This window comes from Pyrgilauda ruficollis, unplaced genomic scaffold (assembly GCF_017590135.1).
Source record: "Pyrgilauda ruficollis isolate IOZ18807 unplaced genomic scaffold, ASM1759013v1 scaffold111, whole genome shotgun sequence".
NCBI classification, from domain to species: domain Eukaryota; kingdom Metazoa; phylum Chordata; class Aves; order Passeriformes; family Passeridae; genus Pyrgilauda; species Pyrgilauda ruficollis.
This window is the reverse complement of record NW_024509322.1, coordinates 333,839-352,195: the sequence shown is the minus strand read 5'-3', so window position 1 is coordinate 352,195 and position 18,357 is coordinate 333,839. Positions and strand designations below refer to the sequence as shown.

The 18,357-nt window shown below is 51.3% G+C and overlaps 1 protein-coding gene across 1 annotated transcript in view; it reads left to right on the top strand.

The window, feature by feature from the left end:
- Positions 1-18,309, top strand: part of PODXL (podocalyxin like) — a 45,432-nt gene extending 27,123 nt beyond the window's left edge. The window contains exons 2-8 of the mRNA XM_041477460.1: positions 2,940-3,761; positions 5,829-5,986; positions 10,917-11,073; positions 11,875-11,936; positions 12,028-12,192; positions 13,521-13,577; positions 14,755-18,309. Of these exons, the coding sequence (XP_041333394.1) occupies positions 2,940-3,761; positions 5,829-5,986; positions 10,917-11,073; positions 11,875-11,936; positions 12,028-12,192; positions 13,521-13,577; positions 14,755-14,949 (1,616 nt within the window). The 3' untranslated portion in view covers positions 14,950-18,309. The remainder of the gene's footprint in view (positions 1-2,939; positions 3,762-5,828; positions 5,987-10,916; positions 11,074-11,874; positions 11,937-12,027; positions 12,193-13,520; positions 13,578-14,754) is intronic.
- Positions 18,310-18,357: the final 48 nt, after the last annotated feature.

Sequence of the window (18,357 nt, the reverse complement as noted above, 5' to 3'; positions counted from 1 at the left end):
TGTTGCTGCTCCTCTGTGGGAGAGGATCTCACAGCCACAGCCCCTCTCCACTGGTGTGCTGTAGGTCCAGCCCATGATGCTTGATCCCACTTAAATCAGTGGTCCTGGCTTAATGAGGAAGAATAAATGGATTTTTAATATCTCTTAACCTTAGCGAGGAGGAACACTAGAACTGGATGCAGAGATACAGAAATATAGGATACTAATGAGATTTTTGGGCACCAACTTGAGTCTTGGTTCTTCTCCCAGTCTTTTTTTTTGGGGGGGGAGGGGGGCTGTGTCACTCTGTGTGCCCCAAAAAAGACCCTTCTACCACCCCAGCCAGGACTAGCCTGCAGGATCTCACCACACCTCTCCATTAGCAGAAGAACTCCCTTGATTTGGGCTTTTGCTCTCAATTTTTCACTGAAAGTGGTAAAATCCTATCTGTATCTCCCCAGGATAGGACAGGAAAGTGCTGGGGCAGGGATCCTGGTTCCTTGGATGACAGGGTGGTCCCAGCTGGCCACCAGGACTGGTCTAGAGCCAAAGCATAGTCCTGTCCACTTCTCTTGGATTGAGTTGAATTGAATTGAACTGAATTGTCTTTTTGACCTCTGTTGGGAACCTTTAATTTCTGCCCCTCTGGGATGAGCCTGGGGCATGAAGAGGAAATGAGAGCAGTGGGGGATTTCCTCCTTCCTTCCTTCCTTCCTTCCAGCCCTTTCTGTCTTTACATCTCTTTTGTATTGTCTCTACCTTTAGGGGATTTTTTTTTGCACCTCCTTTGTTGTCAGACCTCCTGTCAAACTTTTACACCTTATTTATGGGACAGACCTGTTTTGTGGCTCACTGGATGCCTGGTCCCTCCCCAGCTTGGTGAAGCCAAGCTGACAATTCAAGCCACACAAATGGATAACACAACTAAGGAGGTGGTAGATTAAAACTCCCTCCTATCTTCAGCACCTGGGGTTTATCTCTCACAACCCTGTGATGGTGTTTTACTTCTTTACCTCTTCTTCTCCTGCAGACAATGGTCAGCCTTTAGGAAATATGACTTATCTCCACTAAAGCCCTTTTCCTGCAGATGTAATGGAAATGTTTTCTCACAATTAAAGCGTTTCCTAAAATAATTCATGCTGCTACTTTCAGTTGCACTCACATCTTGATTGTGTTTCCAGGAGTGGCTGCTCTTGGTGGCTGGTGAGGAAACCATGTTTTGGGAGGAGATCTGAACTTTTACAAAGGCACGGAGTGACAAGGCAAGGGGTGATGGCTTTAAAGTGACAGAGGGCAGGGTTAGATGGGATATTGGGAAGAAATTCTTGTCTGGAAGGGTGGTGAGACTCTGGCACAGGGTGCCCAGAGAAGCTGTGGTTGCCCCATCCCTGGAAACATTCAAGGCCAGGCTGGATGGGGCTTGGAGCAGCCTGGGACAGTGGAAGGTGTCCCTGCCCATAGCAGGAGGGGTTGGAATGAGATGAGCTTTGAGGTTCCTTCCACCCCAAATCAGTCTGTGGTACTGTGATCCCCCTGAAATTGTATGAGCTGATCAGTGTAGGTCCATTCCAACTGAAATATTCTATATTCCATTCCTTTCCTTTCCATTCCCTGTTTGGATGCCTATGCAAGGCCCAGCTGTAGCTCCTCTGCCTCCTCCAAACCCACTCTGTCCCCAGGCAGTTCCCACAGGAACCCAAACTTGTTGCAGCCTCCCCATCCCCAATCCCACTCCCCAGGTCCTTCTCAAGCCAGATCCTGACATGGTGGAGTTAAATTTTCCCACCAGAAACTTGAGCTTCATCAGATCTTTGATGCACAATCAGTGTCAATAGACAGGCTCTATAAGAGAAGATACTTTGCCTGCCTGCCAGCATGGAGGAACAAAGCAGATCTCTGGAGAGCAGAATTAGGCTAAAAATCAGTCCTTGGAAGTGTGACTCCTGTTTTGGAGGGTTGGAAATAATATATGAATGCTTCATGGGAAAAAAACCCCAACATTATAGCAGTTCTTCTGGAAAGTCCCCAAATGGAAGAACCTCCTCCCCAAATCAGGCCATCACTTTCATTCCAGAGGGTTCCATGGATAAAGTGGAACGCTTCCTGAAAGGTGAAAAATTGGTCAAACTTTTCCAGGGGTAAATTTGAGCAAGAGCCCAGAACTGGTGACCACCACATAGGGACATTCTCTGTGGCCATTGATGGAGTTCCTGCAGTGATTACAAACAGAAGAATAGACCCAGGTTTTTATACTGGTTTAGCAGTGAAAATTCCCCATTTTGGCATTGCAGCACGTTGTGGAGCTCTCTGCAGTGGGAGAGTTCTCTCTTGTCAGGTGAGTTGTCCTTCAGCTGCATCCCCCACTGAGGAACAGCTTCAAAATTTGAAAGTTTAAAGTATTCTTCAGAAACCAAACACAGATCTCTTTGCATGTGATAATGTGAGGTAATTGTTTGGGCTTAATGATCTTGGAGGTCTTTTCCCGCCTTAATGATTCCATGATTCTGTGTCACCTTCTACCTTCAGGGATGTGGGAGGCCCTCACAGCAGGGATGGACACTTGCAGTCAGTGCATCCCTTGTTTGTCCCCTTGCAAGGGTGGGATCTGCTTTATTTTGGGAACCACTTGCAGGGTTTTTCATGGAAGCTGCTGGACCTCCCATCTGAGGGAGCCCTGTGTCCTGAGCCCAGCAGGCCTTGTCCTCCTGCTCTTGCTCTAAATTCCTGTTAGTTTGACTGTGTTTGGAGGTTCCTCTTGTCCTCCTCTGCTGTACCTCCTGCTGGACACAGTGATACCAGAACATGGAATTTGATATGACTTTGGAGAGCACAAGGCAAGCCCTGAGTGAAAGACCCGTGGCTTACACCAGTGTTTACTTCTACAAATGCACGTTCTGAGGGGAAACCAAGGGCAGTTTCCATAGTTCAGCATTTACTTCTGTGTGTTCACTTTTCCCCAGGTGTCAGCTCTCAGGATGACACAGACCCAGGAAAAGCCTCGACCACCACAACCACAAACATCCCCACGACGCCCAAGTCTGCAAACGCTAGAGAGACCTCACCAACCCGCCCTGCACCACCACCTGCCACACTCCAAGCCACCACCACCACGGCTCAGCCCACTGTGGTTGCGACCAACCCTGCTCAAAGCATCATCATCACAACCAAACCAGGAACGTCTCCGTCCCCCACCACCCCATCACCTACCACAGCGGCTGGGGCCAGCCCCACAACAGTGCGGGGCACCTTGCCTGCCACCACCACCCCATCCCACATATCTGGGCAGGACAGCTCCTCACACAGCACCACTAACTCCAAAACCACCGCTGCTGCAAGCCCCACTACTTTACAGCAGCCGGGTACTACAGCCAGCTCCGGAAGCTCAGGCACCACCGCTGCTGCAAAATCCATCCTCACTGATGCAGCCAGTCCTCCAGGAGCTGTAGGGGCTGTTGGCACATCCTCTCCCACAACAGCGTCTCAGGGAAAGCAGCCTTTGGATCATTTGCATAAAACCACTGTGAGCACCGCAGTGCCGAGGACTGACCCTTCCCAAAGCTCCAAGGAGTGTGTTGTCCCTGATCCGCATTGTCCTACAAAGCAGCCTCCTCCTTCTTCCAGTTCTCCAGCCCAGGGACCAATCCCTTCCACCAGTTCTGGAAGCACCAAAACTTTTGTTACCCCTCCGACTGGATCCTCATCCCTTCCCTCCACCCCGACGCCACAACCTGGCAGCAAAGGCACCATCCCAGAGGCAGCCACCAGGACAGCTCCTGGGGCAGGTAACAGGAGGCAGGTTTCTTCTGCTGGGGAGGCCTTTTTGTGTTTTCTCTTCCTCTAGCTACCTGAGCACCTCCTGCCATTACGGGCTGTCAGCACCTTGTCTCATTTTAGGACTTTCCAGCGCAGTTGTCTGTGTGACAAGCGCGTGTTTAAGTCCCTGTTGCCCTCGGTGGAGGTTGAGTCAAGGCAGCCAGTGAAATTCAAGGAATGAATCGAGTGGCAAAGTGCAGGCACTGGCTTTTGGATGGACCAAATGGTGCCTGAAGCACCATCAACTGCAGTGGCTCGATCTTCAGTGACGGCGAACGGGAGCAGCGGCGATGGGTTGGGGACTGAGGCAGGAGAATTTGGGAAGCTGTCGGAATGCTGCCCGTGGGAGATCCCTGGTGCAGCTGACAGCTTAGGGAAGGCTGTCTGGGCATGCACAGAAAATGAGCTTTAGATGACTAAGGAGATTTTGTGGCTAAACTCTGAGTTTACAGCCCCTGAGGAGTCTGACTTTGGTAGGACATCCATCAGTGCTGCAGGGGCTTTGGCTGCTGGCTGCTGTCTAGGCAGCAGTAGGAGTGTCCACGTGCTGTTTAGGACCTTGCTGAACACCAATAAGGTGTTTTCTGTGACCTCTGAAGTTTTACGGTCATGCTAGCTCCTGGGTGTCCTGGCAAGGCACAGTTCAGCCTCCCAAATTGGCATTTTGTCTGGTGGCATTCACAGGGAATTCACAGACCCTGTGGGACTGTGAGGGCTCCATGGAGCCTTCCAGACTTGGCTGGCATTGTGGGCTCAGCTCTCACCTGGCTCTGAATAAAAGCTGTGATCACACTGGAGCCCTTCATTATCTTCCTCTGGAAAATGCTCTTCTTGACCCAGTTTCCAGTTACCTGGAATACAGAAGCCACTTGAAAACCATCTCCATCCCCTCAGCTCCTCAGCTGTTGGCATCACTGAGTGGGCCAAAGTTTTATTGCAAGGCCATCTTGGCTTCCCCCAAGTCATGTTTTCATGTGTGGGCAGGAATGAGGTGAAAATATCCATGAAGGATATTTCTTTTTTTCTTTCGTTCCCCTCCTGCTCCACAGGACTGTTTTCCACTGAAGGGTCATATATAAAATTATGTTAATTCAAACTGGGCCTCAAGCATTAAGCCAGAAGAGGTCTAAAAAACCCTTTATTTTTAATAAATAGCTGGCAGAATTCATGAGAAACAGATGGCTTTGGAATTAATTCTCTCCTGGAGCCTTCAGAATGTGTCTGGGAGAGAAATATCCCTCATCTTTTCTGTGGAAGAGGTAGAGTCCCGAGAGCAAACAGGCTGTGAACATCCTGTGGCATTTTAATTCTCTTTGTCACCACTTAAGGATCAGTTAGGAAGTCAGGGATGAAGATCCATGTCTTCAAAGGGGTCTGGGGAGGCAGGAGGCTGCTGTGCTCCTTGCCCTACTCCCACAAACAATTCTATGACACAGAGCTTAACCAAGTCCTCAGAGGTGACCTCCGGTATCAGAGACACCTGAATGGGGATGGTCGATTTGGGACTTGTGCCCTCCTGGAATACCAGGCAGGACACCCCAGGCTGTCTCCTGTAGAACCAGGCACTACTTCTAAGCTTGTCACCCTGGAATTTTTCCATGGAGGTGCAGTCAGCAGAGGTTATGGCATTACATCCCCTCCCAACAGAGGCAGATCCTGGGTAGCCAGGTCTGCGTCTTTTGAGGAAATCTCCATGGAAGACTCCCCAGGAAAAGTGAAAAGAGGGTCACCCCACACTTCTCAGTGATTACCCAGCTACCCACACACAGCCATCCCATGGCCTTTGGTTCCTCTCTGATGAGTTTCAGCAGCAGAAAACAAAATCAGTAATCAGATTCTTTCCATATCAAAGTTAAGTCAAAAAATAGATAAAATTAAAGGAGCAATCTAAAGCCTCTCCAGAAGAATGGGCTTCAAGGCAGAACTAGAGATGAAAAGTGATTTTGAGGTAATCCCTAAGAGGGCTGTGCCAGCTGTATCCTCTATACTGTGTCAGTGTCTGTCTGCTTGTTTTTTGGTGCATACTGTGGAGCCAGACCAGAGTACCCAGGACGCTGGATCTGCATCAGCCAAACCCACCAGTGCCTCCCAGAGCCCTGCCAGTGCCCAGCCTCCAGCCCCAGGAGACCAGACAGACCAGGCAGAGGGCTGCACTTCTGGCCACCCACAACCCAACATTTCTTCCTCAAACGAGGTAATGGCACCAGCTGGGAAGGTGGGAACCTCTCAGGGGTGTTAATTCAGCTCCATCCCACGTGCAGCCTGCAGCTCTTCTTGCTGTTCCTGTGTCAGAAGAGTAAAAATCTGCCAGCAAAGCAATTCCACGTTGTAGAATCCCAGAACTGTTTGGGGTGGAAAGGACCTTTGAAGGTCATTTACTCCCATCCCTTTCTCCTGGAGCTTTCCAGAGAAGAGACAATGAGGATGGAGGTGGAGGGGAGCATGTCCAGGGGAGGGGTCTGGAGCACCAGCAGCAAGTTTTAAGTTGGTGAAAAAGAGGAAGAGACACCAGAAAAATGGCTGGTGAGGTCCTGCCAGAGTGACTGTGGGTAGGGCTCAGGAGTTTGGCATGATAATGCTCTGGTTTCTGGCAGTGTAAGCAGTGGAAAATTGTCACTTCAGGGACCTTCTCACAGCCTGTGCCATGGGCAGGGACACCTTCCACCAGACCAGATTAATCCAAGCTCTCTCCAGCCTGGCCTTGGACACTTCCAGGGATGGAGCAGCCTCAGCTTCTCTGGACAACGTGCTCCAGTGTCTCACCGTCCTCACAGTAAAGGGTTTCTTCCTAATATCTAATCTAAATCTCTCCTCTTTTAATTTAAAACTCCTCCCTTTTGTCCTCTCACTCCTGTCCTAAGGGAATCACAGAATCAGCCAAGTTGGGACTCTCCAAGTGATGCCACAGTGTTCACAAAACCCCTTCAGACACATTGTGAATGCAACTACTGACCACAGCAGCTCTTGAAATTCCCTGTTCCTGGGTGATGGCCCTGCCTGGCAGCCCTGGACAGGGCTTGGACCTCCCAGCATCATCCACTGTGCTCCTGGAGGAGGGAAAGCACCTGCCTGCTGTCTGTTGTCACCTTCTACTCTGGCTGCTGCTGGGTGTGAATGCTCCTTGCCCTCACACCTGCAGTAGTGGTGATGTCCTCAGTGATGCTCTGAATCCTGAGGATGATTCCAAGCAGGGGCCTAATTTCTGAGAAGCCCCAGCTTCTCCTGAGACCATCCCTTTCCCCATGTATTGTCTGGACATGGCTGCAGGTTCATGCTGGAAAACCTTCTCATCAAATTTTGTATTGAATATATAAAAATATTCAATCAGATTGACAAAATCCAATTTTGGAGCCTAAAGGGACTTAGGACCATGCTGGTATTTAGAGCTTCCCCCCTCCTTCTGGGCACAGTGATGTTCCAGAGCTGCTGTCCTTCCCATGGAGCTGTTCTGGGAGGCTTTTGGAAGCAGGGATGGTGAGGCTGGGAAGCACCAGCGAGCTGAGGGATCACATCTTGGCATCATGGCCTGCTCCAGGGCCATGGAGCATTGCAGCTGGTGAGCCAGGGAGTCTCCCACCCTGCTTCCCTTTGATTCTTCTGGGTGTAATAACGAGCCAGAGCACTGTTAGCACAAAATGCCAATTCAGGCTCAAAACAGCCACAGAAAGGTTCAGGGCTTCAAGGGTGCATCCTCCCATCCCATCGCCCTCCTCAGCTGCAGAGCACCTCCCCCCCAGCTCGCCCTTAACTTTCCACTCCTTGTATTCCTGAAAATTCCAGCCCATTTTGTGCCTCCCAAGCCGAGCAGATAACAGAGAAATGGCACTATCTGGTTTCCCTGCTTTGTAGGCCTGGTAAACACGTCTGTAGCCAAATCCTGACAGCAAAGTGAAAAAATCCTCTGCGTTTCACAGCCCGTGGGAAAACAGGAAAGTGTGTGCTACAATTCCAGAAACAGCTCCAATCCTGCTCCGAGAACAAGCCAGAGTCGGGGTGGCATTGTACTAAAAATTCAGATCCAGCAAGAAGCCAGGGCAATGTGGGGTCACCAGTGGTGGGGGACATGTCTGGATCACATAGGGCAGGGGAAAGGAGAGTGCAGAGCTGCCCACCCCATTCACAGCTGGGCTGGTGGGGCAGCACCTCTGATGGGTGTACCCTGCAAACAGTTGGGATTGAACCCAGGAATTGCAGACCTTTCACCCCACCACACCTCACTTTGTCCAGAAAACAAGGAACTCAAACTAGAAATCCTTAAAAAAAGAAGCACCAAGTATATAGCTGGTAGCACTTTGTGGACTGTAGGTGTTTCACAGGCTGGTTGGTTCCCTGCATCCTTCCTCTTCAGGTGATGCTTTGAACCAATGCTGAACAGGTTGGTCCATGTTCCCCCACCTTTTCCTTCTCATTCCTTTAATTACAGCAGGATCTTAATGAGTTTTTTAGTAAGACTTATTAGCTCAATACTTTACATTCTAGAGGATGACTTCTTCTAAGGTCTGGCTCACAAACATTTTCAGTTGGGTTTCTCCTGCTTTGGAAGCAATGGATGGATGGATGGATGGATGGATGGTGGATGGATGGGTGGGTGGATGGATGGAGGGATGGATGGATGGATGGATGGATGCTCTGCTCCTCACCCTAACCCCAAAATGAGTTAGGTGAAGCAAGAAGTGACGATGACAGAGGTAGTTGGTGTAGCCTGAGCTGTGGTTCAGCCACACAACCCCGTGCCCATCTCCCAGGTGCTCCTCCTCCATCATGTCCCCCACCTGGACACAGATGTGTCCAAGGAGCTGAGTCAGTGCATTCTGGGGAGCACCAGAACCTGCTGCAGTGGGGGATGCAAAAACCACAGCAGGACCACTCGAGCCCACTGGAATTGCTGTGTGACACCCACCGGTCTGGGGACACAGGACAGTCCCTGGAGCAGGCGCAGGGACTCCCTCACCGAGCAGGGTCGTGGTCCCCTCTCACCCCGTGCAGCTGGCGGGGGTGGTTTGTTGACTCAAGTGCTGTTACCTCATTCGGGGATGTTGGTTTTAGGTCCCCGCCAGTGTGGGAACCGGATCCGAGCCGCTCGGCAGCGCCTGTCAACTCCGGCCAAGGAATGCGAGCGGCTCCGGCGGCGGACGGGGAGCTGCCAGGGGCATCCCTGCCGGCCCAGCGGCCTCACCCTGCCCCTCTCCAGCCCTGGAAAGGGCCAATCCCTCCAGTTCACCCTCTGAAGGGCTTCAGGCACTGCTCGCCAGCCGCCACTGAAGTGGTCTCAGCGAGGTTTTAGCCTCGCATCTCATTTCCTTCCCCATCCCAAAAAGGGTCTTTTCCCCGCCATGGGGTGGTAGGGGAAGAGGCAGGTTATTGAGGGCCGGGGGAAAACAGAGCTGCGGCAAAACCAGGGGAAGGAGGATGCAGGGAAGCAGCAGGGGCTTTCCCTTCCTCTGCCAAGCAGAAAATGCTGCACAGACAGGGACTGGTAAATCACAGGACATTCCAAGCGTAGGAGCACAACCCAGCGTCCAGATGTGATAAAACCACCGAGCTGCAGCCCCCTCCTCCCTGTACCGCTGGGAACCAGCTTTGCAGGGAATGCTGCCCTCGGGCTGGGGCAGATTTCCCATCCAGCTCTTTTCCCAGGGATGGTACAACCCCACAGAGGGGCCCCGGGGAAGTTGTCCCGATGCAAAGCGAAAGGACAGGCAAGGGACAGTGGCCGTTCCCAGGGACAGCCGGGGCCTCCCGATGCTGAGCTCTGTACCCGGGGCCAGCCTTCCGCCCCGGCAAGTGCATCCTGTCTCCACTGCTGCTTCCCAAATATTTAGATAAGATGGGGTGAGATTAGGTGCGTCCCGGGGCCCGCAGCTCCCGTCCCTGTGGTGCAGCAAAGCGGGGTGCTGCCAGCCACCGGTGGTGTTGGGATGGGAGGGGAAGGTTTGGGGTGATGGAGCAGGCAGGAGCAGAGCCTTTCACAGCCAGGCACCTCATTTCAGCAGGGATTAAAGTCTTTTACACACAGGATCACCTGCACGTGAAAGACTTGAGCATGCAGGAGCTGTATATACAGCACCTCTCACATAGGACCTGTGAGGGCCAGGTCTGTGCACAGAATCATGGTAGGATTTAGGTTGGAAAAGCCCACTAAGATCATCAAGTTAACCCGGACTGCCAAATCCACCATGAACCTGTGTTCCCAAGTGCCACATCCACACATCAGGATCCGTGCAGGCAGGAGGGTGAGCATTTTAGTGAGCTCCCAGATGCTACAAAGCATTGAGCAAAAAACCTCAGGAACATCCCAGAGAAGAGCATGGGCTCCATCTACTCCTCTCCCATCTCTTCAGGGATGCTTTGGTTTGCCCAGAGAAGCTGTGGTTTCCCATCCTTGGAAGTGTCCAAGAACAGGTTGGAGGTGCTTAGAGCAATCTGGTCTATGGAGGGTGTCCCTGCCCAGGGCAGGGAGTGGAACTGGATGGTGTTTTGGATCCCTTCTAACCCAAACCACTCCGTGATTCATTCTGTGATTCTCTCCAAAAGCAAGACACACTCTCTTGCTCTTCCCTGCAGAGCTGCTTTCTTGCTCTTCCCTGCAAAGTTTTAGGCAGGACAGAGACCTGTGTTGGTGGGGACAGAGGGCAGAAAGGCTGTGGGGGAACTGTGGGGCTGCACAGCCCTGCCCTGCTCCCGCTGTGGCCCCCTGGCCTCCCCAGCTCCCCCGCCCCGCTTCCCTCAGGGACCTGCTATTCCTGGAACACCAAAAGCTGTGGCTCACAGATAAGGCTGGTGCAGGGCCCCGGTGAGGAACGGCAGCCAAGAGCTCGGCTCCTTGTAAAGAAACTACTTTTAAACTTTTCCTGTTCCCCGGGAGGGCCGGCAGCAGCCGGGCAGTGCACAGGGAGGAGGGAAGATCACAGAATCCGTTTGGTTGGAAAAGACTCTGAGATCACTGAGTCCAACCTATGACCCAACACCACCTTTTCCACCAAACCACGGCACGGAGTGGCACATCCAGTCTTAAAGGGGTCATTCTGTAAGCATGGGACGTCCTGCACCGCTGGTGATGGGGAGGGATGATCCTGGGCAGTCCCTGGGCGGGGGAGCGTTGCTGACCCTCGCTGTCACCGCAGGATGAGTGGACGACTGCCAGCAAGAACAACTCCTTCTTTGAGAGCTTCTGCTCCACGGCCCAGCACGTGTTTGATGCCAGCAGGGACAACTGCAAGGTGATGCTGACGGCCTGCAAGAGCCCCTCCAGCCACTGGGCCGTGCGGGTGGTCCTGCACCGTGAGTATGATCCCTCCTCCTGCTGCAGGGGGACAGGGTGGCAGTGGGGATCCCAGAGCTGGAGGCTTGGCAGAGCCCTCAAGTCTACTAGAGCTTGGCCAAAGGGCTCTGTTCTGTCCCATCCCAGTGGTCTGGGAGAGGAACGATCCCAGAAATCCTTTGCGCCCCAAGGAATGCACCAGACCCTTCTGCCATGTTGAGTAAAGGCATTGACCAGTCTCCAGGAGGAAGAATTCTTCCCAGGTGGTTAAAACTGGGTGCCCAGTTCAAATCCTTCTCCAAAGACCTCAGAGAAGAGGTTCTCGCCCATGTCAGAGCTCTGTAGGGATACCCAGCTCAGCCTGGGTGTGCCCAAACATTGCTTTAGGATCAGGGTGCCTGGGAGATGGAGACATCCTGCTGCCCTAGCATGAGGGGGAGGAAGGTCTGAACTCCATCCTGCTCTTACTCATCATCAGAGCAGGAGTTGGGTGGGTGATCCAGACTCCACATCCAACCTCAGGGAAGGCACCCAGGCACTGGAGACTAATCCTTGAGGAGACAAGTACAGCCCCTCACTGGGCTTGCTCATAAATCACCCACTGAAGATGGTGGTGGGGCCTGGAGGCTCTGGAGCTCCCCCCTTCCAGAAAAGGTCCTGGTTCCTGGTCAGGCTGTGAAGTACCTACAAGGGTTGGCTTCATCCCCACACATCTTCATCTACCTCCTCCAGAAATTGGGTCACCCCTCTGATGAGGGGATGGTGGCACAACCTGTCCTTGCCCACACCTTGTGCTCACTGAAGCCTTTTTCTTCCCCCAGTTCCCTTGGACTCTGAAGAAGTCCTCGGAAAGCTGAAGGAGAAGAAGGACATGTTAGAGGAGGTAAGTGGGTCCCTGGTCACAGCACAGCTGCCCCAGGGATGTCACCCAATGGTGGGTGGCACAGGAGCCTGACCTGTCCCTTCTGTGGCAGCTCGGCATTGTCAACATCACCTCTGACAAAATGGTGGAGGACATGACCATCAACGACGAGTTCAGCACGCCCCTGATCATCACCATCATCACCCTGGCCGGGTCCCTGCTGCTCGTCGCGACCATCTACGGCTGCCACCAGCGCTTCTCCCAAAAGAAGGACCAGGTAAGGTGGCAGGAGGGTGGGACAGGTGTGCCAAGACCTTTTCCATCCCAGAAGCATCTTCAGGAGATGAGGATCGTCAGTGTTGCTGTCTCTCATGGTGCAGACAACCTGGTTTGCCCAGTGGGCACAACCCTGGGTTGTAATTTTGACAAGAAAGGCTTTCTCAATCCAAAACCCCATTCCAAAAACAAGCTGTACCTCTCAAAAAATTTCTTGAAATACTTCTACAAGTAGTGGAGCTGGGTTGGGTGCCAGGGAGACCCAGGCTGTGTGCAGGGAAGAAGGAGGGTGTCAGCAGGAGGGGCATCAACACTGCAGGGCTCAGCCTTTGCAAGAGCTGGGCCAAGGCCCAATTTCAGAGCAGCAGCAGCAGGATTTAAGGAAGAACCAACACAGAAAGAGAAAATAATGTGATTTTTATCTCAGGAAGCAATCCTAGGTGATTTTAGTGTAGCATCCACCTGCAAGGACTGGCCATTCCCACACCCTGGGGCATCAAGGTTTGCACTGGTCCCAGCTGCTGTTCCTGAGGATTTAGCTCTAGCTCAGACAGAAATGGAAAAGGAAAATAATTATGAAATCAGATTATGCAATCAGGGTAAATCACCCTCCTGATGGAGAAGCAAACCTACTTCACTCCTACTTCAAATCGCTTTGCCCTGGACCAGTCCATCCTTTCTCAGCGATCCCAACCTCTGCCCCATGGGAAAACAAGGGATAAAGCTTTAAATATTTACAGTGCAAGGTAGGTGAACACAGAAGGCAGGGAAGAGCAAACTAATGCCCCTGTCATACTTGTTTGTACTTACCAGGCTTGATTTTTAGGGAAGAAATAGGGGAAGAAGCAATACCTCAATAAACATTTGACCTGCACTGTGGTCCCCTTGGAGCTTCCAGGGTTTCATCATCCCTTGCATGAAACCTCCCTGGCTGGCGTGAAAAACATCCCACCAGGGACAGATAACAGCGTAACACGTCCCATGTTGTTCAGAAAATGGGTAGAAATAAGGTATTTTTAGTGATGGGAACACATGTTCCTAAAATAACCTGGTGCAGAGGAATAGGTACCAGTTCAGCTTGGATGTTCCAGAGGTAAATTCCCACCAGACACAGGGTAAAATAGCAAAACCAAAGCAAGGGATGCCATTTCCGAAAATCAGACACATTCCTCCTTCCTGGCTTTGTTTTTGGGTGGTTTCTTTTGTTCTCCTTCTGTTTCGTTTCCAAAAATGACTTGAAAGTTTTTTTTTTCTATTTTATTTTTTTTTTCTCCAACCCTCCTCGCCCCCCCACCTCCCTCCCTGTTGTTTTATCTTGGAAATACCCAGAACATCCACCCTGATGTCCCCGGGTTTGATGATGGACATGTGGCCCTGATCTTTAATGTGAGTTCCAACACAGGGATCGGAGGGGCGGGCGCCGCATCCGTAACACCCCCAGCTCTCACCTCCGGTGCTTGGTAGGGCCCAGTGGCTTTTAACAGGACTAAAGCCCAGCTTTACAGCCCCCTTCCCCTCGCTGCATGGCTGGAAGGTGCCTTGCCATGGTGGGAGACCAGCAATCCCACAGGGAAGCAGCCCTTGGGAGAGCCCAGGTGTGTCCTCTGCTTTCGAGCATCCCACGAGTGACACAGGGGACTCCCAGCAGTGCCTTTGCAGCCTCTCTGCCAGCACCAAGTCCTGCAGTTTTGCTTCTCCATCCCTCTCCTTCTCCATGGATTCCCTCCCACGTCTGTCTCCTGACATTTATAGGAGCACTGTAATAGAGCAAGCTGTGAATCCAGGCAGATTTTAACAGGGCTCCCCAAAAAGGGCTGAGCAAGGACTGCAGCTCCCCACTGAATCCTTCCAGGGAAGGATAGGGATGAAGGATCCACCAAGAGCCCTGTGCTTCCCAAAAAGGGCTGAGCAAGGACTCAGTTCCCCACTGAATCCCTCTAGGGAAGGATGGGGATGCAGAAGCCCAAGTGAATGCAAAATTAGGATGGGCTGGGGTTCTGCCAAGGGATGAAGGGCTGAGCTGGAGCCTGAAGCACATCATACCAAAGGACCAGGGTGATTATGTGTGTGATTCCATCTTTCCCTGCCTGCTTTCCACTGAGAGTTCCAGAATGAGGAAGGACAATGCTCAAGATCTGGCAGATGGAAGCTGCCCCTGACTAAAGGAGAAGAATAATAAAGCAATTAGAAAAAGGCCAGGGGTGGATAGAAAGGGGAGGGGAAGAGCAGATTTGAGGTAGGGAGGCAGGAGTTGGGATGCAGTGTTGCTCAACCTCTTCCCAAGGTCCTGGATGGAATAAACTGAAGCTGGCAGCTGCTCCTGGAGGTTTTCCACATGTCTCTGGCTGCTCTTTCCTCCTTCCCATCATCAGCAGAGTCTTCCTCTTACCAGCTCCATGCTATCCCCTTGCTGCCCCCTGCCTCAACCTCACCATGAAAGTCTCTATATTTAGCTATATAAATCTCTATGGGGCAGCTGTCACAGCTGGCTGAGCCCTGAGGTGACACTTGCAGCATGGCCAAGGTGTTGTTCAGTGGGGTTTATGGTTTTCTTTCCTCATAGCAGCGCCTGACCGAGGAGATGCAGACCATGGAGAACGGCTACCACGACAACCCCACGCTGGAGGTGATGGAGACCTCCTCCGAAATGCAGGAGAAGAAGGTGAACCTCAACGGAGAGCTGGGGGACAGCTGGATCGTTCCTCTGGACACCCTCATGAAGGAGGACCTGGAGGAAGAGGAGGACACGCATTTATAGGATGCAGAACTTGATCAAGAGAAAAACAACCACCCCCCCAAAAGAAAACCCCATAAACCCTACACACATGCACACAGACCTCCAAAATAAGGCAAAATTCCCCCCAAAAAGCAGAAAATCCCTTAATGAACTAATCGTGGCCCCTCGTGCCACCACAGGGGGTGCAAGATGGAAGAGAAAAGGACATGAGAAGACACCTCTGGGGCACAACAACACAAGCCACTTTGGGGGCTACATCTGGCCAAGCATCCTCCAACCCCCACCCACCTCCCACGCCAGACCTGACCAGCCATGGGCAAACAGGGTGGCTTTGCTCCTGAAGAGCTGCTGGTGTCTCCTCCAAGCATGTCCCTTCCCATCCCACATCTGACCACTCCAGCCACATCCTCCAGCTACTGAGTGACTCAAAAATCAAGAGAAATAAAATAAATAGGGTGGGAGATGGAGTGCATCTGACAGCAAAGCAGCACCTGGCAATTACAGCTCGACAAATCCTCTGGCCCACGCTGTTTAGTCATCGCCCTGCCCTCCCTGACACCTAGGTAGTGAATGAAAAATGCTGGAACAGCCTGTTCCTTTTTAATCCAGTTTCCAGCCCCTCCTCAGAGCTGAAACGCACAAGAGCCCCTCGTTGTGCCATAGGCAAAAGGATGCACCCAGACCCAGTGGGATGGCAGGGATGCAGCAGTGCCAAGTGATGCTCAGCCCCCGTGCCAAGGGCTGAGGAACAGATCCTGCACCCACCTGGAGACCGAGAAAGGTGCAGCAGCTTCTTGTTTTGAAAGGATGAGATGGAGGGAGAGGAAAAGGAGGAATTCCTTGAGTTCATCACTCTAGGAAGGGTGTCGAGAGCAAGAGCGATGCCTGGTCTCCAGCCCAGGTGTGATGCTGGGGGTTTTGTGGTGCAGGAGCTCAGCTCTGGTGCTGCACTTCCCTCTGGAAGGATCACTTGCCTTCCAGGAATTACACAGCAGCATCTCACAGCCCTCATCCATCCTCCACGAGACTGTGGGACACACACACCACGACGGTTTGTGATGTTTGAGGGCGCATTTTCCTGTGTGAGCAGCAGAAGAGGTGGAGGAGCAGCAGAACGTGAACCAGGGAGCTCAGTGGCATTCAGGTGGCCTTGGTGTTTCACACCCTCAAGGTTTAAAAGCTCAGCCTCCAGCTCTTCTTCACAAGCCACTAAAATAACAGAGACCTGCAAAGCAACTTCCAGCTCAGCAGCGAAGCTGGGACTGAGCTTTGTCCTGCAGCCAGGTCTCCCTTTGCTGAAGCCTTTAAACGGGAGAAGAAAAACATGGCTGGACTGAGGCCATTTCTGGATTTGACTCCTCACCACAGCTCCTAAATGGCTCTAAAAGGCTGGGGAGAGGTTCATGCCTTTGCTCTGGTGAAGCAGCTCAGTCCTGGAAGAGGCAGGGATCATCCTCCAGCTGGGGTCCATCCTCCAGCACACGAGGACCAGAAGGTCACTTGGCTGAGTCTCTCTCCCAGTGTGAGGATGGTGCTTGTCCCAAACCCTCTGCAAGCCAGAGGAGCTGCAGACAAGAGCAAGGCCCTTCTCCTCTATTGCCATAAACCAAGGCACAATGGGGAGATTTCCTCTGGGCTCTGCCACCAAGCCAACCCGACTGGGATCTGCTCCCATGGCTGCCCTGAATGAGGGGAAAAGCAGAGCCAAGCTATGGGAAGCTTGGAGAAACCCTGGTGGAGTTGGGAGTACTCAGGAAGGAGGAGATTGGGGTGTTTCGTTCAGCCACAGGACAGGCACTGGCAGAAGATACAAGTGGCTCTTCCCCCTTCTGTCCTGCACTGAAGGGGAGAGTCTGAAGTGTTCAAACCTTTCTATTTTTGTATGTAAATATTCCTGCTATTCATTAGCAATGTATTCCGCACACTTCACTTACCTGTGCACTGCACTATGGGGAAGTAATTTTGGAGGGGAGGGGAAATAACAACTAAAACAAATTAAAAAAAAAACAAACCTTTAAAATCTTAAAAATAAAAAAATAAAGAAAAAGCTAAATGCCAGCCTGGTAGGAGAATAAAATTTGACATGAAGCAGAAAAACACCTTTTGCCCAAGTAACTTTGTGCCATAGGTTCGTCCCTGTTCTGGCAGCATCAAGTTCAGCTCTTTAACACAGCCATGAGTCCCAGAGAATGGGACTCAACATCCACAACTGCTCTTGTGAGCAGTGTGGCCTCCCAGCTGCCCCGACAGACAAGCAGCAGGTCCATGACCTCACATTTCTGTCCTTCCCAGAAAACAAACACAGGGAAAACACAGGGCAGCAGTGATGCTGTGGCCACCGGGGCTGGAGTTGTCACAAGGACACCTCTGGCAGGGCATCTCCAGGCTTTGGCATGTGCCTAAAGATTCCCCCTTCCCAGCAAAGAAATGCCAAAGTGCTTTAATGAGTCAGGTCCAAAGACTTTCCAAGAGAATCCTACAGAGGCTTGAGATCAAGTAACCTTAAATCTTTCCGAGCAGAGACCAGTGAGGATATTAACTGCTCAGCAAGTGCTTATAGTGATTTATATTTGAATAGGAATTGTACATTTATTTATTTTTCCAGACACCATATTTTTAAACCACTAATATTTTATAGTAGATTTTCCTTCCCCTATTTAAAAGAACTATTTCCACAGGAAAAGAAAACAGTACTTTTTGTTTTTTTTAATGTTGAGAACATTCTTTTTTTGGAAAAAAAAAAAAAATCAGGTAGGAAATGCAGCAATGAGCATCTTTGGCCTTAACCCTTCCCTTCGTAGACTGTAGCCATAATTGTTAGACCAAAAATAATAAATAAAAATAAAAGATTTACCGAGGCATTTCCTTCCTCCCTGCCCCTCCTCCCTTCCCTGCGCTCCTCTTCTCTGCCCCAAAACAGCTTTAACATCCCACACATTGTACAAAGAGATTCCTGCTCTTACCTTTCGGCGAGAGCTTTACAAGCAGCTCAGATGTCCTTGCAAGAGACTTTTCTATTTTCAGATTCAAGAGGAAATGTGTAAATACTTTAGGAGCATTTTATTTCCCGCTCGCAGTGCCATGACCCAGCTGATGAGGTTGATACTGTGACTGCTGCCTACAGAAGACACACAGAAGTCATAATCCATGAGGGACTGGTGAAGGAAAACTTAATTCCCCAGGTGGTTACCTGTTGAACCTTGCACATATAGCAGAGCTCTTACATACTGTCTGTAGCAACACCTCTCACGGGGACAGGAGTCTGATTTACACTGGAATTTACTGAGGAACTGGATTGTAAGAGATTATTCTTGCATTTTCCTACAAATATATTTTGAGAGCATCATGTATTTCTGTCAATAAATATTCTTATGTAAAAGACTCGTGTCTTTGGATGAGTGAGGAGGGGTGGGCAGGAGAGAGGACAAG